The sequence below is a fragment of the Charadrius vociferus genome, unplaced genomic scaffold (assembly GCF_000708025.1).
Source record: "Charadrius vociferus isolate BGI_N301 unplaced genomic scaffold, ASM70802v2 scaffold498, whole genome shotgun sequence".
Taxonomy (NCBI): domain Eukaryota; kingdom Metazoa; phylum Chordata; class Aves; order Charadriiformes; family Charadriidae; genus Charadrius; species Charadrius vociferus.
In genome coordinates this window covers 514,423-539,134 of record NW_009649588.1, presented here as the reverse complement: position 1 = coordinate 539,134, position 24,712 = coordinate 514,423, and the positions used below count along the sequence as shown (strand labels likewise).

At 38.8% G+C, this 24,712-nt stretch overlaps 1 protein-coding gene across 1 annotated transcript in view; it reads left to right on the top strand.

Annotated features, from left to right (window-relative positions):
* PLCG2 (phospholipase C, gamma 2 (phosphatidylinositol-specific)) overlaps positions 1-24,712 on the top strand; it is a 57,794-nt gene that overhangs the window by 11,272 nt on the left and 21,810 nt on the right. Inside the window, exons 2-15 of the mRNA XM_009890381.1 lie at positions 4,578-4,718; positions 7,350-7,443; positions 8,938-8,985; positions 13,173-13,257; positions 14,020-14,103; positions 15,570-15,613; positions 16,801-16,873; positions 17,923-18,024; positions 18,199-18,317; positions 19,707-19,792; positions 20,754-20,874; positions 21,620-21,788; positions 23,635-23,739; positions 23,957-24,046. Of these exons, the coding sequence (XP_009888683.1) occupies positions 4,578-4,718; positions 7,350-7,443; positions 8,938-8,985; positions 13,173-13,257; positions 14,020-14,103; positions 15,570-15,613; positions 16,801-16,873; positions 17,923-18,024; positions 18,199-18,317; positions 19,707-19,792; positions 20,754-20,874; positions 21,620-21,788; positions 23,635-23,739; positions 23,957-24,046 (1,361 nt within the window). The remainder of the gene's footprint in view (positions 1-4,577; positions 4,719-7,349; positions 7,444-8,937; positions 8,986-13,172; positions 13,258-14,019; positions 14,104-15,569; positions 15,614-16,800; positions 16,874-17,922; positions 18,025-18,198; positions 18,318-19,706; positions 19,793-20,753; positions 20,875-21,619; positions 21,789-23,634; positions 23,740-23,956; positions 24,047-24,712) is intronic.

Genomic DNA, 24,712 nt, shown 5'->3' with positions numbered 1-24,712 from the left:
GGGGGAGTGGATTCTGAAAACTGGTTATCTGGTCTTAAGTGGAGAATATTGCTATATATACATACATGAAAATGCAAATGTATTCATATGGAGAATGCCCACCCCTTGTCTTGGTCCACAGCACTTAGGTGATCAGAGTCCCATAGTCTCTGAAACCTTGCCAGTAGTTTCCCCTTAGCCTTCTTGAGACCTATTGAAAATACCTGCTGAAGTAAATAATGCTCATGGCCTGATTTCCGACTCTGTAAGCCTCCTTTGAATCTCTCTAGGCTTTTTCTTCTACTCCATTAAGTACATAACTTGAGCTCTGATCAAACATTATTTGTGGCCACAGACACTGAAAGACTCCCAAGGACTTTAGACTTTGAATCAGGAACCCTATCTTACAAGACTGTAGCCCGTAGTGCCAGTCTCAGCTGAACTTTTACACTGTTTATAAACTTTTCTATCAAGGATACCTTGTTAGGTTGACAGCGTCTAAGGTTTTCTGACTTATCCCTTTATATATAATCTGCCTGACTTTCCAGCCTAAAATTACCTGACTTGACTGAAGCTGATCTGTGCAAGCATGCCTTCTTACAGTGAATTTACATGGGCACTTCCAGCCAACATAAGATGCTGTGCTGTTGGCAATGGCTGGTTTTAAGCAGGGTCCATTCCCTTACTCACTTGTCTGTTCCGGGTGCTGAACAGTTGCGCTCCCAACCAGAGGTGGGTGTTGTGTGAGCAGGGAGGTGGACGGAGGCAGAACTTCTCCCTTTGAATGGCAGTGCTGGTTTGCTCTCCTCTGGAATGAGGAGCACAGTGTGGTTGTGCACAACAATATAATTTCTTTCACAGTTCTGTTCACGGCGTCTCTACCTGCACTTACCTTATGTCTTGTCTTCCGCTCAGCTTGCACAGCACCTGCTGTAGTGGAATCCAAGTTCTGTTTTACCATCTGCCTCCAAGTGTAACTGAAGGAAAGGTAACAGCAATTCCTACTTGTCTGTGACTAAATGTGATCGCTACTGCCAGGTTATTTGAATGGAGATCAGTGGAGATGTGGAGGATCAAAAGTTTATTGTTAAGTTTATGGCAGTAAAGAGCTCTAGCAGAAGCTTTGGAAGGCACTGAGCAATTAATCTGTGCAGTCTTTGGAAAGTAGCTATGTGGTAGTGTAATGATCCATTCAATTAACTGAATTGCTGAACAATATACAACAGCAGGAGCTGAAGTTCAGCAGCTTCAGGCTCTGAACTGCCACCAATACTGCACATCCAGATCAGAGCCTGAAACAGGATGGTAATTGAAGGTGCCTTGGAGTCCGGTCTCGTTAAATAGCCACTTGTGGGAGTTGTCAGAATCAATAGGTGGCTGATGAGATCCTTTTAACCCATGGAAATAACCACATAGAAGAACAGATTAAATGTAAACTAGTATTGTAGGGTTTTTAGAGGGGCAGTAGACTTCTGAACTGTTTGGCAGGGGACTGAATGTATTTGGAGCATCCTCATTGTCTTGCTGGGTGTGAGTCAACTTCTCTTCAGGGCATACTTTGATTTATATTTCCTTGGGAAATGCATTAATTTTGCACTATTTTATGGAAATCGCACCTGCAAGCGTATTGGATTTGATCTGACATTGCAAGCTGCATATGTCCAGGTCTGTGCTTTTTTCGGGTATATCAGGCCCCGGAAATATCTGTCTGTGAAGCCAGGCCACGATATGGCTCTGCAATTTGCACGTGGGATTGTGAAGGAGGAAGGCTCCAGTACTTAGGCAGTAAGAAGACAGAGTGTCGGAGGCGCTCTGTAGTTCTGGCACAGGCATGAAGTTACATTTTAATTGTTCAGTGACAGATTGTGCTATAAAAAGTTCACAGTAACTGCGTAACAGCTAAGTTGGTACAGTTGATTTACTAATCTGAGTCTGAAACATGTTGCAGCTTTTCCTGGCCTGTTTCTCTCTCCCTTCAATTGGGATCAGCCATTCTGGACTCGGTGGGCATCGTGTGGAGCGTGCTGGGTAACACCAGCCTACCTGGGGAGACAGCAGAGCTTAGTGCGAGACCAATATTTATACTTTCTGTACATGTCTCTCTTCCCCCCCCCTCTGATTTTCTTTCAGTAATATAGATTAGTGCATCCTAAACAACACTATAAAAATATCATTAAAATATATGCAGGTAGTTTCTATTCACTTTCTGAAACTGTAACATGTGTTATATCTTTCTTTCTGTAAACATGTAAGGAATGTGTAATAAAACTTGTTTTGTACATCTGTTTCATATATTATTTACGTAAGTGTAATACTGTCCTGGTTTGCCAGAATGTTGTAGGACATACGTAATACGTTGCCTGAAAAGTACAGGAATGTAAAATTCTGAATTCGAGGGTTTTTATATAAAATATCCCCTCCCTCCCCAATTTTGTTCTCTTGCTGAGCCATTCCATTGTTTACTGAATGTTTAGCAATTAAGGTATAGTAATCTCTTTTTCAAAGACCAGTCAGAGAAACAATAGGTTTACTGGTGTGAGACCTTTGCATACAAAAGTCCTTGTGCCTATATGTACATACATGTACGTTCATGTGGGAGAATGGGAAGGTAGATTGAAAGTTTGTAATACAAGGAAAAGAAGCGTAGTGAGAACATGTAACTAAGGGGAGACATTGAGTAAGTTGGTGTGTTTGTTTCAGAGGTCAGTATGAGGTAAGAGCCACTTGAAATGGCAACAGCAGTGCGGGTTGTGAAATCTGTTTTATCGCTGCTTATAGTTTATACTTTGAGGGGGTCTTTGTGGTGTGGTGTTTATATGTGTGGATTTTTAGGAGTCTGAAACAAAAGGTGTGCTTCACTTTGAAGTTAAAACTGTTTTTCAGCAGGGATTTGTTGGGTGAAGGGAAAGCAGAAGAGGTGACTGGGGTTGCTTTTGCCCATGATTAGAATGAGTCAACACGGTGCACAGTCTCATGCTGTTTATTGCAGCCATACCACCTCGTTCCCTCTCCATTTGGGTACTTTCTGTCTCTGCATCCTGATTCTTCGCTGCTGATTTAATGTGAATTGGTGGGTTTAGATCATTTTTTTCAGATGGTGGCATTTTGGGATGGATATTTGGATACACCGCTAGGGATCTAAGTAAGACTCTCGATGGTAAGGGGATCAGAGTCATCAGTAGGAGCCTTTGTTTGCTAGTCATTTATGGTCATGTCATGAATTTATTTTGGAAGTTTGCATCTAAATTTAGGGGCCTTGGCCCATCAGATATGCAGATCTTGGGAAGTGTTTTCATGGTTTGAGAGGGTGGCTGAGATGTGGAGGTGGAGACATTAAAAACCCTATCTTGAAGATAATTACACTTGGAAAAAATAGTTTAAGAAGGATGCTTGTGTCCTACGATTAGTTCAGGTTAATCTTTGAGGTCCCATTTTCCCCAGGTAAGTTGTTTAATGACTGATGGAAAGGAGTGTCTGGTGGAAAGTTTGTCCTGAGATACTTTGCAGACAATAAGAAATTCCAAGATTAATTAATGTTTCATTATCAGGATTTTATTGATGAACTTCCTTGCTTGCCTCTCCTTCCTTTCCATGTTGGCATCATAGAAACCCAGCATTACACAGGCTAAAGCTTTAACCAGTGTTCAGCTCCCCCTCCGTTGGCAGCAGAGTTACTTTTTCATTAGGTTATTAACAATGTTCTGTTACTGATGAGGTGCTCGTTTAAAACAGGATTTTTATATTGTGGCATTCTTAAATGTGTGGACAGAAACCATCAGCTGTTTTCCTTGGATCTTGCTAGGTCTGATAAACATATTTCAAGAGCAGCCATGAAATGTTTTTCTTCGCTCCTTATTGTGTAGCTCATAAGTCAAGACTGTCCAGAAGTGGGAAGAACTGTTTATTTGTCTGGTCCACAGGCAGAACAAAACCACTTCCTCAGTTTTCTAATAAGTATCTTATCTTAGGAGTGCACATATTTCTATTTCGGTGCTGTCTCACTACTGTTATGCAGGCCATGTAGCAAGGGTTTGATAAAAACGGAGCTGACTTGAGAAAACGTGTGCTTGTGCAGTGTTCCCGTTCTGCTATGCTCTATAATACATACCTGTGCTCTGTAAAAAGTGGCAAGTTAAAAGTGATACAACAGGTTATGTTAAACAACCGAGCTCTCTTTGGAGTTGACCAGGAAAAAGCTCAGAAACATTTTAGTTATTAGGCTGGATTTTCTCTCTATATTCCTACTTTAAATTATTTTCTTCCAAGTGCCAGTGACGACACTAGCTGATGAGCTGACAAGGTTAGCTGACTATCTAAGATCTGATGCATAATTTTTTAGGTGGGTAAGTTAGAAGTTGTGTTATTTTTCTTCTTCTTTTGGTCCTTCTCTACTGTTGTCTGTTAGTCTAATGTACTTAGTTGTGGATTCGTGGATTGCAAGCTGGTGCAATTTCCAATTCTTGCCCAATAAAGATCTGTAAGTTTATATATCTCTATATTTTATATATGTATGCATGCTTGGAGTTGCTTATCTTATTGTTTCAGGCTCTGCTGGAACATAAGTGTAATTGTACTGACTGAATGTTGTTTTCTTTCAGTGGATCTGATGGAAATAAAAGAAATTCGTCCAGGAAAGAATTCAAAGGACTTTGAGCGTTGCAAAGCAAAGCAAAGAGAAGAACACTGCTTTACTATTTTTTACGGTACCCAATTTGTCCTCAACACCTTAAGCTTAGCAGGTACTTTTTTTCTTCTTTAAACCAATGGATTGAACAAATTAAATACATCGATAGAACAGTAATGCATAGAATACTGACATTTTGACTTCTGCAGTTCAGGAGTGCACCAGATGTTTTAAATCTGAGGTAGACCTTTTACTCGGCCCCTCATGTCTGTGAACTGCTGCATTTGTAATGTTTTGCTTTCCAACAGTGTATTGTGTGAGTGTGGTTTCCAATTTGCTCAATCATTTCTAGCAAGGTTTTTGCTCGTTAAATATCTGTAGTAAGGTTTTCAATGCTGAAGACCAGAGGTGACATTGTCCTCTTTGAAGTCAGTGAAGGATTTACTATTGTCTTCAGCGTGGCCAGAATATTGCCCTGGCTTTTTTTAGTTTGGCCAAAATGATTCTGGAAACAATAGCCAGAAAGGATTAGACTACAGTTGTATCACAAAAACTTTTCTATCACCTATGCGCAATTGCAGATTAAATTGGAAAAATGAAGTTATAGTTTAGTTTAATTTATGTATGCACGTGTCACCTGATAATACTAAACCTCTTGTCAAGAAGTGCTACAGGACTGTAAGTAAAATTGAAAGGTGATAAATTGGAAATGAAGAGATCCATGTGAAACAGGGGGAAGTTGTATCCTGCATTTTTGAAAAGGTTTGGGGCACTTCTTATTTCAGGTGAGACTATCCAGGGTTGCAAAACCAAAAATTTTGAAATTAAAAAGGATATAAATTCTTGTAGTGCAGCCTGAATACAGTTTCAAAATAGTGGAGTTCACAAAGAGATTTCTCTTCTAAAAAGTTTCTGATGGATCCTTGGTTTAGAATCGTACAGATGACTTACTTGGAGTGGTAGTTCTCTCTGTCCTGTGCAGGAATACACTTGTCCATTTAAATCACTAAATTCATTGCAAAGTCATAATGGGAGTAAAGAGGAGTGCTTTGTAAGCGTTTTAACACTAACAGTAGCTTTTTTAAGAAATTGAATTAATTGCTTGCAGATTGCAGTACTAGAAGACTTTTTTTCCCAGTCTGATGCACTGGAAATGAAAGACTGTTTGTGACTAACCCATTGTTATAGGCTTTTAACTTTAAATAAATTTTACCATTGTTGGCTAAAGTCTGTGAAAATTTTGAGTAAGCAGCTGTGCTTAAGTGCAGCTGTGCCAGGTCCTTCAGATTGATTTCCTCTTAACAACCCCCCTGTCCCTCCTCCATGGCAGTTCCCAAAACCAGGCCTCTGCCAGTACTTTGAAAATACTCGGTACCATGAGATACGTTGCTGTAATGCTGAGCTGCAGAACAACTTGATACACCTTTCAATTAAGGGGGAAATCCTTTTCCTTGTTAAAGTACTTTGTCGTGGTTTCTTAAAACAATATAAAATAATTGTTACTTAAAGGGAATGATAGCTGTCATAAAGGGCAGAATTGTCTTGGGAGAAGAATTGGTTTGGCAGTGGTAGTGGGTGTTCTTTCTGAAATTGTAACTAATTGAAAAACGTTTCCGTGGGGAGCTGAGGCTGGGCTCTAGCTTCATCCTTGGGGGATGAAGCATTGTTTGAAAGTATGTTTAAATAAAATGTAATCTTCATCTTTTGAGAAACTGTTTTGCTTTGAAGGCAGTTAAAAGAATTTGCACAGATTACAGCTCCTGTGTGAAACTAATTTTTCAGAACTGGTTTAATTGAAGAATGCCTTCATGAAATTTCAGAACCAGTATGCTAAAGCAAATGGACTTTCCCCAGCTGAAAGCTGTAATGATAGCATCTCATCCAAGGCCCCCAAAAATTGTTTCAGCTTACTTGTTATTCCCTAGGGAAGACTATACCCAGCACACAGTTTGTCATCTTGCTTCTGGTGGGTTGAAGCATTACCAAATGCAATCATGTTAAATGATGTGGCAGACTCTTCTGGTTTGAGAAATGGAAAGGCAAGCTACATTTAAAACAAAACAAGACAGTAATAAAACGATTTGTAAGGTTGTGAGGAAGATGTACCTGGCTTTTAGTGTTAAGCTTTGTAAAGAATTTTAAACCTTTTTTTTTTTTAATCTTAACATGTATTAAAATGTGTTCTATATAAGCTACACCAGTTTTGTACATTGCTCCCTTCTTGTTCCTCTTGCCTAAGTCTAGTCTGGAACAATCTGTGTTTAGATGCATGGTTAGGACAGACAGGAGGTGATTATGTCCGTAAAAAGCTGGTACTTATACAATTTTCTTGTAGGTTGCTTGGAATATAATGAACACACTGATTTCTTGTGTTTGTGCGCTTCAAGTTGGTCTAGATCTTGGTCCCTGGGCTTTTGCCACTTTGGAGATAGACGATAAGAAAATGAATTTTGATGTGTTACTACAAGAGCGCAGCAGTATTTTTCACATTCTTTCGGCTGAGATACAAGCAGACTTCTAAAAGGAGATATTTCTTGACAGAGCTTCCAGAGTTAACCCTCCCACTCCCAAATTTATGCCAGTTTTTATTAGTTTTATTATTAGCAACATGAAGCTATGCAATGAGATTTATCAAAGAGAAAGGTTAATCATCAGTTTTGTATGCTAGGGTTTAACATCACAAGTTATGTCTTGGTTTTGTGTTGATTTTGCTTCGATGTTTCTCATAGTCTATTATCTTTTTCAGCTGACTCTAAAGATGATGGTGATAAATGGTTGTGTGGCTTGAATATCTTGTATCAAGAGGTCATGAGTGCTCCCACACCTGCGATCACAGAGAGGTATGTGGACATATTTTCACTTTGTGAAACTGAACGTATCTTTGGAATCGAAAGTGAAAAATCTGGAAGAAATTTTTAAGGTGCAGCAAGCAGTGCCTGCTAGTTACCTTAAGAACAACTGCTCTCCAGTTAATGTATGATACAGAAAGCTCATATGGAAATTCTCCATGTCTGTTTTGCTATATACATGTTCTGGAATCGTGCTCTGCTGCATCCACTAATGTGGACTTGCAATTTATGTTGTTTTGTATACCCGAACCAAACCAAAAATCTCCTAATGAGATCACAAGAACATCTGGTGTAAGTGTGCGTTGACTTCTTGGAAAACTAAAATGTCTTATGCAAGCACAGTAGGCTTGCTCTAGGAGGTGTCCATGTGTCCCAATAATTCTGAGGTGAGATTTTGCGGTTTCTCCTTTTTATTGGACCCATTGCATTGTATGACAATGTGATCAGCTGACTCAGAGCCAGATGATGGTGAAACTGTGCCCTTAATGCTTCTGAGGATGTTACATGTGAAACTACTCATGCTCAGAATGCCAGTTTTGTTGACAAGCTCTCAATGCTGTCTCTGTACCTGATTGCTTTTCATCACTGCTGACATTTTTTTTATGGTCACTGCTGTTACCTGTTGTGAGGATATACGCCGTCCTTGCTTGCTACCTGAGCAAATTGTGGCTTTGACATTGATGTTGTCTTTACTTACTTACCATTCCAGTTGGGCAGAAAGTATTCTTATCTATTGTATGGTATTGCAGCGAGCTGCTATAGTTGGGCAGAAAGTATTCTTATCTATTCTTATCTATTGTAAGGTATTGCAGCGAGCTGCTACACAAAGTGCCACTGCGTTCCAGGCTATGTCTGTGCAGCAGAGTGATTCCCGTAGAGACTGAGGAGAACCTTAATAATGACATACTGTGTTCATCCTTTAGATCAAAGTCGATTAATTTACTATTAATGCTGCTAATAGTATTTTGCTATGCACCTGAAACTGACATGCACCCTAATGAGGATTTTCTTTAAAATTCTCTAAACTCCTCTCCCTCCCCCCTAATTTTTAATTTTTATGCAACTAATAGATCTTTGAGCCAGCAGCCTCAGCTGGCATAAATCATTGACTCAATGGAGTTACGGTAGTTTAGATTAGCTGAAGTTTTGGCTCGCTTTATCTACTTATATTTTTACAGCTTCTGGTTGCTCATTCTTTTCTGTCCTGCCCGCCCTTCCCCTTCCTGTGTTGTTTATGTGGCTTTAAAATGCAGTATTAAGCAGCAGAAAAGTATATATTTACAAATATGGTTATACAACTGGCTGCGCTTTAGATGCTGTGCTGGAAATGTTTTTGCTTTATTAAAAGAGTTGTGTCTTTGTTAACTTGTGACTTTTAAATATTTAGATTGAATTTCATCTTTGGATTTTCATATTTCATTGCCTCTGTTTTCTTTATAATTCTTGGATTAAACCTTTTTTTTTTTTCTTTTTTCTCTCCACAAGCTGGCTGAGAAAGCAGATCTATTCTGTTGATCAAACTAGAAGAAATAGGTAAGAAGCTCTCTCTTTGTTTGGTTTGTTTTTAGTGAACTTTTGTTGCCGATTGAAACACGGAATGAAAAGAAATAAATAATTCGTCCAAGATGTGAAATATGAGACCCCTGAAAATGGTATTTGCTCTTGCTTTAACAACTTGAGTTTTGCCTTTTGCTAAACACACTGTATTCATAGCACACACTCATGTTCACGTATGTGGTATAATGAGGAAGTGATTGATGAAAAATAAATAGTTTACTTTTAGCCTAAAATTACCCTGTCAGAATGAGGAAAGGGAGTTGTCTTCTTCCAGTCTTACTGTAGAGTTTCAGCTCAGCTGTGCAGGTACATTAGGTTGCTAGCTTTATAGAGGTCTTTGCCCTTTCATAGCCAAGTTGGAGCTCAGCAGCTTGGACTGTAAAACCTGCTGTGAGCTTTCCTGTGCAGCTATGCCACCAGTTCTTCCTTTGTTGCTGAAGTGGGTTTGCATTGGAGAGACTACACTCTAATGCACACAGACCAGAACCAGCTTTTAAAAGCTTATTTGGGCGTTTGTAACAATGAAGCTGCATAAACAGAGTTCAACATGGGCTGCTGAAGATCCATGTTTAAGTGATTAGCCTTCCCTTGTTTCAGTCCTGATGAGGTCTGAACATGGCTAGTATGTGTGGCATCTAGTCTGAAACTAGTCGCAGCGGTAGTGTCAGATGTATACAGAGATAGGATTGTCCCAGCAATAACGTGAATTCTTTCCTGCAGGAGTCAGAGCTATGAGGAGAACAGAATATTACGAGGAATAGGAGATAACAGAGATACTTGAGGATATTAGGGGCGAGGAGGAAGAGAACTTCTGGTATGGCAGGGTAGTACTGTGTGAAAGAGGTACTTTAACAGTGGGAAACAGAAGATACTTTTGAGGACAGATACAGAAGGAAGCCAAGTTAATGGTTTGGAATAAGGGCAATTTTTTTAGCAATTAGCCTGGCTACATAGGCTTGGCTCTGCCACGTATTTGAATAGACGAAAGCCAAAGAATAACCTTTGACCTGGTGCCTCTCGTGTGAAAGAATTCTCATGGGTTGCAGCTCCTAGTGTGCTCTGTAGCTTTATATGTTTGAGTTTCAGTAGTTCATTTCAGGTCCACGTGTGATGTGGGTTTGTAGCTTTTGCACAGCAAAGGAGACTTTTTTTTTTTAAAATGAATTCAGCTGCATACCTCTCAGACTTGCAAGAAATCATGCGACACTGAGAAGAATGTTAACCCCTCCTCCCCCGTGTCTGTTACTTCACCATGATTTTGCTCTTTGTCTGGAACATGCATTTTATTCTAAGGTGTAATTCAATGCAGAAAAGTACATGTGTTTCCTCTCATTTAGGCCTTTTCCTAAAAACAAAATAAAGTCTGGTGTTTCATTGTGTGAATGAGACTGTATTATTGCAGGAAATAACACCATTCTGCAGACAGCCTGTGGCATTGTGCAGCTGGCTTCAGGGTGAGCTCAGATGCTACTTCAAAACAGGGTTTCCTAAGCTGGCCTGAGTGGTGAAGGGGAAAGTACCATCCTTTACTGGATATTGGCTTATACCTCTTGATGTATTTTGAAAAACTAGCCCTGCAATGGGGTTATGTTGGTGGGGATCATCAAGCAAAAGCAAATGTTAGGGTAGAGAAGCTGTCTCTGATACTGTATGTCTGCTGAAGAGGTTTCATTTCTTGCTTTAGGTTGTTTCATCACTACAAGGCAGACTGGTTAGGATCAAGGGGACTTGCACTGTGGAGAGAGCAGTTTTTCCTTCTCTTGATAGATGAGTCATGCTTTTAGAAAAATTCAGGAAAGGAGTTTGGGCTGAGTTTCATTGTGTTTAGTATTGCAGTTTCTAGGGAGGTTAATTGTAAAGGTTAGGTTTCCAGGCAAGTCCTGTTTCACAGGTTGAGTTTTTTCCAGTGGTAATGAAGTCCTAGCTCTTTGTTTTGGCTTGCACTTGTCTGGCCAGAGGAAATTGCTTGTGCTTGGTGTTTAGGGTACAAACGGAGTGCTCATTCTTGCTCCTAGAAGCAGCGTTTTTTTCCAGAGGTCTGGCGACAAGGCGGAAAGCCAGGAATTTCCTGAGTTCTAATCTGGCTTTGGCGTGGACTTTGGCCGAGTTCCTTCTCTACACAGTGGAGATGAGAATATCTCCCAGGGTAGCTGCTTGTAGAGACACGGTAGAAGAGACATGTTACTTGCGTCCAGGTGCTAGTTGGTGGTGTTGCTCTCAAGTGACTCTGTTCTGATCCTGTGTTTGCAGAGTTAATTTTAGGAATTGCACTGTAGGTCAAGACAGGAGTACCTTAGCCTTGTTTGCTCAGATACTGTTGGTATTGCATTAATGTTTTGTGGGCATTGGCAGTAGGACCTGCAGATGTTGTGCCTGTGTTCTCTTGACTCTTCCCTGCTTCCTCTTGCTGCCATGGATTCCCCTCACCTTCCACTCTAGGACTTGTCCCTGTGCCGTTCACATGGACCTGCTGTAATGTTGTGTCTTTCTTGTTGAGACCTTACATCACTGCCTACTCAGAATACCCAGAGTTTGAGACTGTCCTAGAACATGCGACCTAATTTCCGTTCTTTGCTATGCAAGGACAAGTTGAATAGCAGGTGACTGAAGAGGGGCTACAGGAGACGACTGAGTTGGTGTACCAGCTTAGTGCTGCTGAATGGATGAAGTCTCACTTTTTCCTTTTCCTCTGCCTTCTCTATGTGCTACTAATTGGGCACTCCAGACCCTTTTCTTATTCTGGCTGTGATGCTGATCTGGGCATGAGGCAAGCTGGGTGACATCGTGAAGCTAGTGGAAAGCTTGTTCTAGCTCTTGGCCATATGGTTTTCTTCTCACTTAGCAAGTTGAATCAGGTTAATAGAAGCTTTGATGAGCATCACAGCTGTCCTGTGGAAGCAACAGAAGAATAGAGTAGGGCACAAGGAGAGGAGTTAGGGTTGCTTCTTGTAACAGCAGTGAGCTGTTAGATTGGATCACCTGTACCTATGGCACACTTAAAGCATTTGGACACCCAGCTCCTTTAGAAATCACCCCTCTCTCTGTTCGTATGGGAGTTATAACAGTATTACCATACTTCCTATTTCCATTTTGATGATAAGGATAGTAAATATTGTGAGCTGCTCTGAGCTTGCAGTGAAGGGTGCTATGGCAGCAGCACCTAGGACACTGGAATAAAGTCTGAGCTTGATGAGAAAACTGGAAGACGTGAAGGAAATTGAGGTTCTCAAAATAAGCTATTCCCAGGTTTGTTTCTAATACAAAGTCTTCCTTTGACAAAAAGAAGTTTTATGTATGCATCATACATGATTTGATGTATGGCTAGAAAGTATGTGGCCCGGAAGTGTTGAAGCGATTAATAAACTTAGCTTTGTATATAAATATTGCTTAGATTCTTGGTGTATGTAAGCACTGTGCCACTTAAAATCTGAAATAAGTATGTCTTATTTGAAAGGTCTTGCTGTTATGTAGAAAACTTTGTTTTTTGAAGTGTTGGTGGTATGTCACTGGACATTCTGAAACACTGTAAAAGGGTTCAGCATGTCTGTATAAATGGACCTGGAAGGCAATCCTCTCTGGGAAGACTTGGTTGTGAGAGGAGGATGAGGTCATGTTCAGATGTTGCAGAAGGGGAGAGTCTTGCTGCTGTGAATCAATTTTACCATCCAAGAAAAGGGTTATAATGGTAATTAAAACTGGAGCTTTTTGTTTTCTGTTCATCCATTTCGTATATCCTTTGTATAATGTTTTCTGCGTCTATATTCCAGTTTCAGTGGGACTGGAACAGTGGAAGAAAGACTGCAGTTCATCTGGCCATGTGTAAACATCTACATTTGAGCTGATCAGCTAGATCTGATTAATTGTTGATGGAGAGAAAAGGGTATCTCTGCAGCATGGTTCTTTTCATCCTAATATGGATACCCAAATTAATTGAAATGCTGATTTCTCCCCATTAACTAGAAAACATGTCTATTTCCCCATCTGTAGGTGTTATGTTTATAGAAGTTTACAGTTATGTGAGATGAGCCCTACCCAAAATGTCTCAATAGTCACGTTTTTGTGTTGATAGAAAATGTATTAGTAGCTGACTAGATACAACAGAACTGTGGAGTATTTGCTATCTTTATCTTGTTTTTTCTTCCTTTTTTTTTTTTTCCCCCCAGTATCAGTCTTAGAGAGCTGAAGACCGTCCTTCCCCAAGTAAACTTCAAAGTGAGCAGCATGAAGTTCTTGAAGGATAAATTTGCGGTAATTACCTGATAACTTACATCTGTTTGGCATTATCTGATATTTCTATTCAGGTTACTGTCTATATTTTTGCTTCTTACCATGTACAGTTAAATAAATTGTGTTAGTTAATTTCTCAGCTTGGCTTTGCCTATATCTAAGGCACTAAGAAAACACAGGCATGAAAGTTCCTTCTTTTCATTGTACAGTTGACCAAAGCCAACATTGACTTTTGAGCTGTGGTGTTGATACTGTGCAAGTGCATAGGAAACTGTTTTATGTTTGAGATGAAATTCATATATAAGAAAAAGATTATTTTTTTTCCCAATATGATCAAGTAATAACCTCTTCACTCCAACTTGCGCTAATATTAATAACTTCGGAAGGTCGTTTCCATTCGTACAGGAATTTTAAATATCCCCACCTTTTCCTGCTTTCCAGCTCTCCACCCTTAAAGCATACATTCTTTCTTCTGTTGCTTGGGCTAGCAACGACTAAATGAGGCACTACTTCACTCTCAGTAACATAGTGGAAATGGAGTCAGTGTACAAAATGCAAGGCCAAAGATGTGGGCTAGGAGCACTGTGTCATGAACCAAGAATCTGTTTACTTGTTTGTATTCTTAAAAAAATAAATAAATTAAATCCTAAGTAGTTAAAACAAATGAAGTTGGAGTAGAAGAGAATGTGTGAGAGGGTGGCAGGTGGAGTAAGAGTAACTTGTTTGCTGTGCAAATGCTGTTCAGGGAATTCTAAATTCACTGCATGCTACTTTCTATTGTAGGAAATAGGGGCTTACAAGGAAGAGCTTAGTTTTGAACAATTTCATTTGTTCTACAAGAAAATCATGTTTGAACAACAGAAATCGGTAAGCTTTTCCATAAGTATTCTTCATACTGTTAAACTGCTTGCTTAGAATAAAGAGTGCTGATTATTTTTTTGTTTTGTTTCAGTTTGTTACTCATTTTTTTCCCCATTCTTGTAACAGAAAAATGGTATAGTACTGTGCTCGATGTGTAGATAACAGTCACCATCAGCAATTGGCTTAAGAAGATAAGTCATTCATGTTGCTTCTTGTGTGTTGGTAGTAGAGATATGCACAGATATAATGGGTTTTCTAGGAAGAACTTCTCATGTGTTTGTTCAGGATGTAGAATGTCTTTTCATTAGGCTTTGCTGGTCTGTTTACTGACAGGAGCAAGGGTTTTCCATACTTGTGTTAATCTTTTATTGCTAAGAACATTCTGTAAATCATGAGGATATATCCTGAGCATCAAATAACGGCTATGTTCTCATTGTCTCTCATACTTGGAGATTGCTGGCAGTGAGTCCACTACAAGACGGGCGTCAGACAGTCCTTGGGAGGCACAAATGCAGTGGAATTACACTTTAACTAATTTATATGGGCAACTGCCTGACTGTATTCGTTGCATAGATTCATGAAGTTGGTGAAAACTACAGGCATTTAGTGACTCCAAAAGTAAGGAACCTTTTAAAACAGTGTGAAAACACATAATGTGAGATTACTTGCATAAAGGTCTTTGTTGGTGATGTGCTTATTGTTGTTTCAGCTCGCAGTTGCTGAAATAGAAGGTTTGATAGTGAAAGTCAGTGCTGTTTCTTTTGGCAGCAGAACTTCCTTGTGCTGTTTTAAAAGTGATGCTGAAATTACTATGAAGTAATAAAGAATCTCCATTTACTGACAGGGTTTTAGTTTTGGCCATGAAAGACGAGTTAATTAGCTTAAGCAGAAATTTGAAGAGTGAAACACAGAATAAGGAGGCTATCTGACTTCCTTAAACTCTTGTTATCACCCCTCGTGGATCATTTCAAAGAAACTCCTCAGTTTGCTCAACAGCTGCTTTGGGTCAGTTGATAAGTTTCCTGTGATCTGCAACTGTGCTGCTCCAAGCTGGAAACAATTTAGGTTTTATATTCACTTGAATAAATGTGATGGATGATATGTAATTCCAGGTTTTTCTGGGATACCAAACAATAAAAGCTCCCCAGAAACTTGAGTGATTTTGTATAGAAGGTGCCTTATCAATAGCAAGGTTTTTGCCTGAGAATTGTGTGTGTTCACACTGAACGGCCTGAAATGCAGTTGCCAGCCTTGGCAGTGTGTTTTTTCTTATGTGCTTAAAAACATGTCTTGCCAGCTTGTATGCAGGTTCTCTAAAGCAAAAATGCGTATGTTTCCCCTTCCCAAACCAGTGGACGTTATTAGATGGGATTAGATAGAAAATTGCTTGTTCTTTTGTTATTTATCTTTCTGTCTGTTTTTCTGTTTGTTTTTTTTTTTTGTTTGTTTGTTTGGTTTTCTTTTGTTTTAAGATTCTTGATGAATTCAAAAAGGATTCCTCTGTGTTCATTCTTGGGTAAGACCCTTCATTTGTATTATTTTTCCGCATTTCCATGTGGTTGCAGTGCGGCAGGATTGTTTTTGAATTACATTGCTGTTTTTTTGTTCTGATGCTTTAGTAAGTGAAATGATTCATCTTTCTGCATTCAGGTGAATTTATCATGGAAACAAGTCTTGATTATATTTGATAAATGTTTTTTGCCTTTTGACTACCAAAATGGTGTGGACTTGAACAAGCAAATTTGCCTAATTGCAAATTTGCGATTTTACCAAGAGCTGAACAAAACTATTGAAGGACAACTTGATGGAAAAATTTTGGTTTCAGTCTGGAGAGTGGTGTGGTGCACAGGCTTTGCCTAGACTTGAACAGAATGCCGATAGTAATGGTTTCTGCATCTTTCACATGGACTTGAAAATCTAAGAAAGATGTGTACAGCAGGAAAAGGGAGGTTACAGGCATTGTTGACATTTTGACTGTGAATTAAACCGGTTTATCTTGGTTTTGAGTATTACACTAACAGATTAGGAAAGTTACTTAAAAAGCTTGCTCTGAGTGTATTGGGTATTTTCTTAGCCTTAGTCATGTCATATGAATTAAACTTTGAGACTGCTTAAAAGCAGATAAATCTGCTTTAAAAGGAAAGATTTATCAAGGATGGGTAGGTTATAAATACCTTATTGGTACCAAATAATGCCACGTTTGTGTTCTACAAAAGAGAAAGCGTTTATGCTGCTTTTTCTTGGTGCAGCAGCATCTTGCCTCCTTTTTTATTCTATATCAGTAGATCATCTGAATAATACATGGAAGGAGTTATTTGTGGAAGTGTGGCTCTATGATGATTTAAAAGAACAGTGTCTCCGTATGCCTCAACTAAGCTTAGCAACACCCCTGTCAAGTGAATGCTGCTCATTTGCTACAAAGCAATGAGCAGAGATTTGGTACTTTTTCCAGTGAATCACTATCAGACATCACATCAGGAATCCAAGAGGCTTTATTTAAAGGCTCAAAATACAATAATTAGATAATACACTATTACAAGCCTAATCTAAATTCCATTAAAGTTATAAAAAGTTTCTTGGTGGTGGTAGCACACTTATACTGTAAATGCAAGATACGAATCCATGTCATTTTCTGCTGTAACATCTGATGACACTTGTTCTGTTAATTCTTTAGCTTCACTTTCCCTTTTTTTTTTTTTTAAGAAATACTGACCGTCCAGATGCTTCAGCAGTTCATCTCCATGACTTTCAGAGATTCCTGCTACATGAGCAGCAGGTGCGAAGGTTGCAGAAATTTTGAATTCTTTTTCTTGAGGCTGTCACACAGATAGCATGCTATGTTCATTAAAAAGATATGTGATGTGTCATAGAATATGATTGATGTCAGCTGTGATAGTAGGCCTTGGAAAGATTTCTCCTTATTTGTTGCCATTGAATGTTCACAAGAACTATTATTTTTCATCTATATAAAGACTCTGAAGGTGCACCAGAGGACGAGAGGGTGGACGAAGTAAATAAGGTTTTAATAGGTCTCCATTTAGTCATTTAGATAAACAGACAAGGTTCGAAATAAACACTGGATGTATGTCAAAGATGATAGTCTGGCCTAGTTACAGCTGTTACAGCTAGGTACATCTGGGGTAGTGCGTTCACCATGGCCCCATTTTAGCAGCTCTTACATAAAAAGCTGAGCAGACTGTCTGCATTTGAGTGAAGGGTAATTTTCTGTTGAATAGAGCCACTTCAATGTCCCATGCCAGCAAGCAGATAAGGATGGAGGCAGGGATTGGAACTGCGTCTTCATGGTTTTCTATGATATTTTTTAGCACAGACACCATGGGGAAAAATTGTGTGATATTTCCTAGGCACTGCTAAGCTCCAGCTTTGCAAATACAATTGAAAAGTGAGATCTGCACTTCCTGTATAAGCTTGCTACTTTCTTTTTCTCTCTATTTCACTGTGTTAAAAGGACACTCAGGTTGCACTTAGAAATGAGAGAGATTATAGCTAAGGCATATGCTTCAAGGAGGCTAGCTTTTTTCTGTGTGTGCACATGCATATGTGTACGTATGTAGTATGTATCTTGTGGGCCCCCAATCTGTTTAAAGGTACTTAAATGGGGATCTTATTTTTTGCCCTTAGACATTGTAGAGAAAACTCTTAAGATATGTGGGTACAATAAAATATATTGGCAGTAAACTAGCCAGTTGAGAGAGAAGTAAATCGCATCTCTGATCTCTCTGTTCCTTATTTGATTTTGTATAGCGTAACACCACTTCTAAAGGTGTTTTTTTTTTTTTTCTACTGTATTATTATTATGTGAAGGAATCTTGGGCACAAGATCTCAGTAAAGTCCGAGAACGAATGACAAAGTTTATTGATGACACTATGAGAGAAACTGCTGAAACCTTTCTCTTTGTTGATGAGGTAAGATAATGACACTTTCAAATAGTTCCTTGTGGACTTCTTTTCTTTCACTGCTTGTTCCTCGTTTTTTAATTGGTTGGCAGATCCCCATGGCTTCTCTTGCTACATTGCTAGGTTTCTTTTAGTCATGTATGGTAAAAACATTTAAATTCAGTCTGTCTCTTTGTATTGTAGTTCCTCACTTACCTTTTTGCAAAAGAAAACAGTATTTGGGATGAGAAATATGATTCAATAGATGTGCAGGACATGAATAATCCTTTGTCCCACTACTGGATTTCTTCCTCTCATAACACGTAAGTTACCAAAACTTCATTGTCTATCCCTGTTCAAACAGACCTATCGCGTGTTAGGAGAAAGTAATACTTTATGCCAGAATTATACTGCATGGATGTGTGAAACCTTTCTAAAGTGTGATGTAAATGTGAGAAATACAGTTTGTGGGACTCCTTTTTCCCCTTCTCTTAAGATCCTAGAGGTTTTGGGATATAACTGAGCTCAGCTGCCAGAAAAGCCAAACCCTGAATGCTGTTGCAAAAATAAGTCTTGAATTAAAACAGTTCCAGGCTCTCTGCTTTCAGAAATTAAAGTTATTGAGGGAACTTCTTTTTTTTCCAGGCACCAACAGCCTCATTGAGCTAGTGTCAGCATTAATTGTACCTGAACATAAGAACGCCATAAGGACCCCACTTGTACTGTGGGGAAAATTCCATACTGTTTGGGTGATCTGAAGGGCAGTGGATTTGTTGCCTTGGGAAAGGAGGTAGTGATGTGCACTATTGATAGATACTCTGACAGTTCACAGTGTCACAAAGTGGAAAAGATCTGGTCCTGAGCAGGAAAGGAATATGGAGACCTTAAATTAGCACATCTGATGATCAGGACTTTGGCTATTCGTGTTTTTTTGCCTGGATGACAAGGATTAGAGCAGATAGAGGTGCTTGAGACAGAGGAGGAGTGCAGTTTGGTATTGATACCATATTGATACCATTATTTTGAGTTTCTTTTACAGCCAGAACTTTGAAGGCCCAGGGGCTGTATTTTTGTTGTTACTCTTTTTAGAATTTTATGCTTAGTAAGTTAGTTGCTGATTTCTGTATTTTGTGTCTAAGGTATCCAGCCCTTTTCCTTGACAATCTGTGGTATGCAAGCTCTTTAGCCCAAGTACAAAGCTATTGGTGGTGATGAGTTTGAACTGTCTTCAGATGAACGTGATTTGCTCATCTAGTATTGTGATAAAAAAAAAAAGTGTGTAAAGAGAGGGAGGAGAGATGAACAAATAAAATATTACAGGGAATGAAATAAAGTGCACATGGATAGAGCTTATAGGTATATTTTGAAGTATAGGGTGTGGTATTGCTCTAAATACGCTCCATGTCCCTCCAACATGATTATGCCTCAGCATGATGAGGTTTAGGTATGTTTCAAAGCTCGTGATTTGCTCTCCAGAAATGTGTCAGTTACAGTTGGCTGATGCTTAGATTGGGCCTTTAATCTCCTACAATTTGGTCCATTTAAAAATCTGATAGCATCATGTTCAGCACAGTCCAGTTCATCCATTGCAAGGAAAAAAATACAATAAAATCAACATACGTTCTCCATGACAGGAGACAAAATGTCACCCAGTGAGTGAATGGGAGATGGTTGAAATTGACTGTCTTTTACAATGTCCTTTTACTCCTTAGATATCTGACAGGAGACCAACTTCGAAGTGAATCCTCCACAGAAGCTTACATCAGGTGCCTTAGAATGGGATGTCGATGTATTGAGTGTGAGTAAAGAGTTTCTGGAATGGTTTGTAACATGCTTTCCATATAAGTAGAGTTTCCCCTGTTTACCAAGAAAGAAAAAAGAACCGAAATCAAGAACTAGTTTGTTTTCTGACATTGAAGTTAGTCATATAAAAAACACTGATTCCCTAAATAGTTTTTCTTATCCCTCACTATTGCCCTGTTCACTTACTCTGATTCTTGTTCCCCTGGAATTTTAAGGTCTTTCTAAATCTCATCTCACTGTACACCAAAAAGTCAATCTTGGATCTACTGTATGAAAGCACAGGATTTAAACTGGAATTACTTCAGTGGCATAGATAGATAGTTTATTTGCCTTCATTGTAATACACAAAGCCTAAGGTACAGAGATTGTTGTAATTTGGTGCCATTTGTCATCCAGTCTAACTTGCTTGTGAATCAACTGATGTCTTTGTGCATTTGTTCTCCACTAACTGTGTATGTGTCTTCATCACTGAGCTTGTGAACCTTATTGAAAAGTTTGACTTTATTTTCATGGTATTTTACCAGTTACTTCATAAAACTAGTTGCTACTGCCTGTTCAATTTGGCTAATGCAAAATGTATCTCAAATGAGAGTTTCAGGGTTAACATAAGAAAAATAGATAAGCTGTCATCTTGCCACTTACTGGAGTGTATTTATCCCTGGAAAATGATTGTAGACTAGTAGACTGACAATATAGCTGCCTGAATTCCTTATTTCCAGATTCCCACATGATAATGCTTTGGGAAAATTTTACATTGTATTTTATTTGCATTGCTCTTAGTTAAGTGAACTTAATTTCCTCTGTGAGAGATATAAATTAATTTAATAGACTATTTTATTAAAACACTGAAGTCTATGACTCAATATGTGCAACACTGAAGATTTGGATGTATTCTTTATGCTAGTTATTTAAGTAACTCTTGGTGTCTTCTTTTTTCCACTGCTTGTCTTTGCTAGTGGATTGCTGGGATGGTCCTGATGGGAAACCCATCATTTACCATGGATGGACACGGACAACGAAGATCAAGTTTGATGATGTAGTACAGGCAATCAAAGATCATGCCTTTGTTGCTTCTGAGTAAGCTTTGATTTATTTTCCTTTAAGCCTGTTTTCATATGCTTAGACCTTCCTGAACTTCTTTTCTCTGTAATCTAGACATAATAATGACACTGTAGTAGTTTTATTGACGTTCTAGTAGTCTTAATTATTGCCGAATGTAGGTCTTTAAAAGATTCAGTTTTGAGGAAAAGTCCCATTACATAACTCTGTTTTGGGGCTGAAGCACATGATATCCAAGGGATAAACAAAGTTTGTTTAGCTTTGGGAAGAGATTAATGAGGGAGTCTGGTTGCTGACTTCCACTACCTAGTGGATGATTAATAGAGAAGATAGAGCCAGACTCTTCTCAGAGTGCATGTGAAGAAAACAGATGCAATTTTGAGGAGAGGAGAAACAAATTTTCACATAATGGTGCTTTAGCACTGAAACTGTGCCCAAAGAGCTTGGGAGGAATCTTTGTCCTTGCAGATATTCAAATCTGGCCTGGACAAAGCTCTGATCGACCTGATCTAATCTAGGAATTGGGCCTTCCCAAAGAAGGATTTTGGACTAGATGGCCTCCAGAAGTCCCTTCTGACCTTAATGTTTCTCTGATTGCACATCTGTTATTATCTGTTGTGTGTCTATCTCTATTCCTTTTGTCTTCTTGTTTGCTTTAAATATGTTCTTTGATCTTTGGGGTGACAGAGGGCCCTGTTTTCCCTGCCTTGCCAGTTGTACCAAAATAAATTGTCTACATTCACCTTTGTTTTCTCCATCAAAGATACCCAGTCATTCTGTCAATTGAAGAGCACTGTAGTGTGGAGCAGCAGCGACACATGGCCAGAGTGTTCAAGGAGGTATTTGGGGATCAGCTTTTAACGAAGCCTATTGAAGCCAGTGCAGATCAGCTACCATCACCAACCCAGCTGAAAGAAAAAATCATCATCAAGGTAGGCTTGCTTTGTGTGCTGGTAGATGAAATAGGAAAACGAGAGGTGGAGCCAGAAATACTACTTCTGGCTACACAGCTTAGCTGTTAGTTTCTGTTGAGAGACAAGAAACCCCATGCTTGAAGTGTATACTAGTAACGTTTTGCAGTATTGTATGGGGTTCTGTAAAACTACAAGTGGCTTTTTTTGCAATAAGCGTTGCTAGTTCAAGTGCCAGATTGAATGTCAGCTCTTTTCTAAAGGTTTTCCAGCTCCTGAAATGTCACTGCTAAATTTCAGCAAGGGTTCACTGCTGCAAATGCTCGTCATAGACTTCTTACGCAATGTGGCCTGCTTAAAAATGATAGAAGTATGTTCTTGAATAGGAAGATAGATTAGTGTTATTATCTCTTTTTATTTTTTTTTTTCAAAGAATGCCTCTCATTCAAGTGAAACCTAAAGCACTTGCAGACTGTATACTTAAGTTGTCAAGATTGCTTGCAAACTGCAAAAATTGTAGGGTGTTTACTAACTGATGTGATCTGATCTACATATGCAATTTAGTGAGCCACTTGTGAAACATGGTGGTGCTGCTACTAGAAGGCAATCACTGTTAGTGTCTTACCTTCTGGGCAATACAGATGTTTTACTCAGTACTGTTGTGCAACAACGTGAGGCAGATAGCTGAAAGAAGACTTCTCAGATTGAATCTGCAGTAGAACTTTTTAAAAGGCAAAATTAGCTGGAGAATCTGAGGGCTGCTCGTGATCTCTTTACTAAAATAATAATTACTTTTGTCCAGTTTTCCAGCTCTTGTAACAGTACTGCACCCTATGTATTAAACTTATGAAGAGAAGAAATAAGGGTAGATAGATATAAGCATACAGCTCTTGAATGTAAGACTGGAAGTAATAGCACCCTACTATAAAGTGCAAAAGTTCTGTGCTTAAGTTCTTGCGTTTCTTTTCCCTCCAAACGTGTTACCTTGCAGAGTATAAAGGGGAGTTGCATAGGCACGTAAATAATAACATGAGAGATATGATTTAAAGGAAATTACAAACTTCTATGAGTCTGCAGGAGAGAACATCCATATCACTCTGTCCTGGCTAAAAGAGCATGAAAGAGTCTTTAAATATATCAGCACCTGCCAGTGAGCTAGTTGTGTTATTTGGCTTCTGTTTGGAAAATGTTGTCAGTAAACAGTCAGAGGCAGCTCCTACTTAGGGGCCTGTGGGATTTTTCAGATAAGCCTGTTAAATTGAAATGTACCTACAGTAGACTATGCAGAACTGAATGTAGTTCAAAACTACTAGATATAAGATGATTAATCCCCCGGAGCCCCTTGAGCCACTGTTTTTTGTGAGTACTCTCAAGAATGTAGAACTTATCCCCTCTTCTTGTAAAAGATTTCCCTTCTGCTCATATTTCTTGTATAAGAGTGAATTCCCTATTCATTTTAATTCCTTATCTTTGTTTGTTTGTTTTGGTTTTTGTTCCTTATGTTCTGCTCTCTGCAGAAGGATTCTTGTTTTATCCTTATTTCTTGGTATGTGTCACTTCGTGTTTTCTGTCCTCTAAAGAATGGTGAGCTCTTATCAAACTAGTTATTCCTTCATTGTTTGAATGGTGCCTCTACTAAATTTTTAACCTCTATTATGAGATTTAAATTTTAAAGAAAAAAATTCTGATCCTGTTGCATAAGGCCTTGTGGAACAGGTGGTGTTATGGTAATGACAGAAGAAGGCTGTGCGATGGGGGAAAATACTTCCGGTAATACTGAGTACACTGAAATATTATGGCCAATTTTATATATGATTCTATGTGAATGTATGAATGTGGTGGGGTTTTTTTTGTTGTTGTTTTTAAGCACAAAAAACTGGGGCCAAAAGGAGACATTGATGTGAACTTGGAAGACAAGAAAGAAGAAAAAAAGCAACAAGGAGAACTTTACATGTGGGACACAATAGAACAGGTATTATTTATGTGACATTTGCTACAGTTTGTTACTAGGTTGTGTAATACTGGAAATTTACATGAATTTTCTCAGTATTTGTGTACGTAATATTGCCAGTTGAACAGATGTGAATGAGGGGAAGGTTATTTTGTTTATTGTTACACCTAGTTTTGAAATTGTGGTTAGTGAGTTTCCCTCTGTCTTGTTAATGGTTTTAATATCTCTCAACTTTTAGAAATGGACTCGGCACTACTGTGCTATTGCTGATGAAAAGCTTTCATTCAGTGATGATATAGAACAGAATGCTGATGAAGATTCATCAAAGGTGATGGCTATGTTTTGTTGTTTAAGCATGTTCTTTTTATTCTCTCAGATGATTTCAGTGTCTACAGATGTGTATTTTTAATTCTGATGTTGAAATTGTAGAGGATCCGTGTCAGATAACAAATGTATCTGGAGATAAAATATTTAAAAAAGGGTCTTTGCCAAGGTACTCTGGTCAACCATATTTTTAATAAAATAACTTTTTCCCTTGGCTAATTGAGGGCTTCCAAAGAGGAGTACAAAGACAATGAAATATGATTTTGGTACTTAAATGCTAATGCTGATGAGTGCACTGGCAATCAAAGTCTTTATATGCCTTTCCCTAAGTATTATTGCTATTCTCAAACTAGATAGTATGATGAATGAAGGTTTGTTGTGTTAGTAATACAACACACCTCTTACATAGTGCATGTTGTTCATTTCACATTTGCGAGGTATTTCCCACAAGTGAGCATATATTACTTGGCTGTCGGGTGTGGCAAAGCAGAAACATGAGGCTCAGTAAGGGTTGCAATAGCAGTGATGTTCAGTATGATTTCTTGTTCAGACTTTTCAGGTCTCCATGCACGCTCTTTCGTTGCATGTGCATGGTTTAGAGATCTCTCTGCTCATGCAGAACATTTTCCCCATTCACCTAGATGTTAATGTCAGTAAAATAATGTGTAGG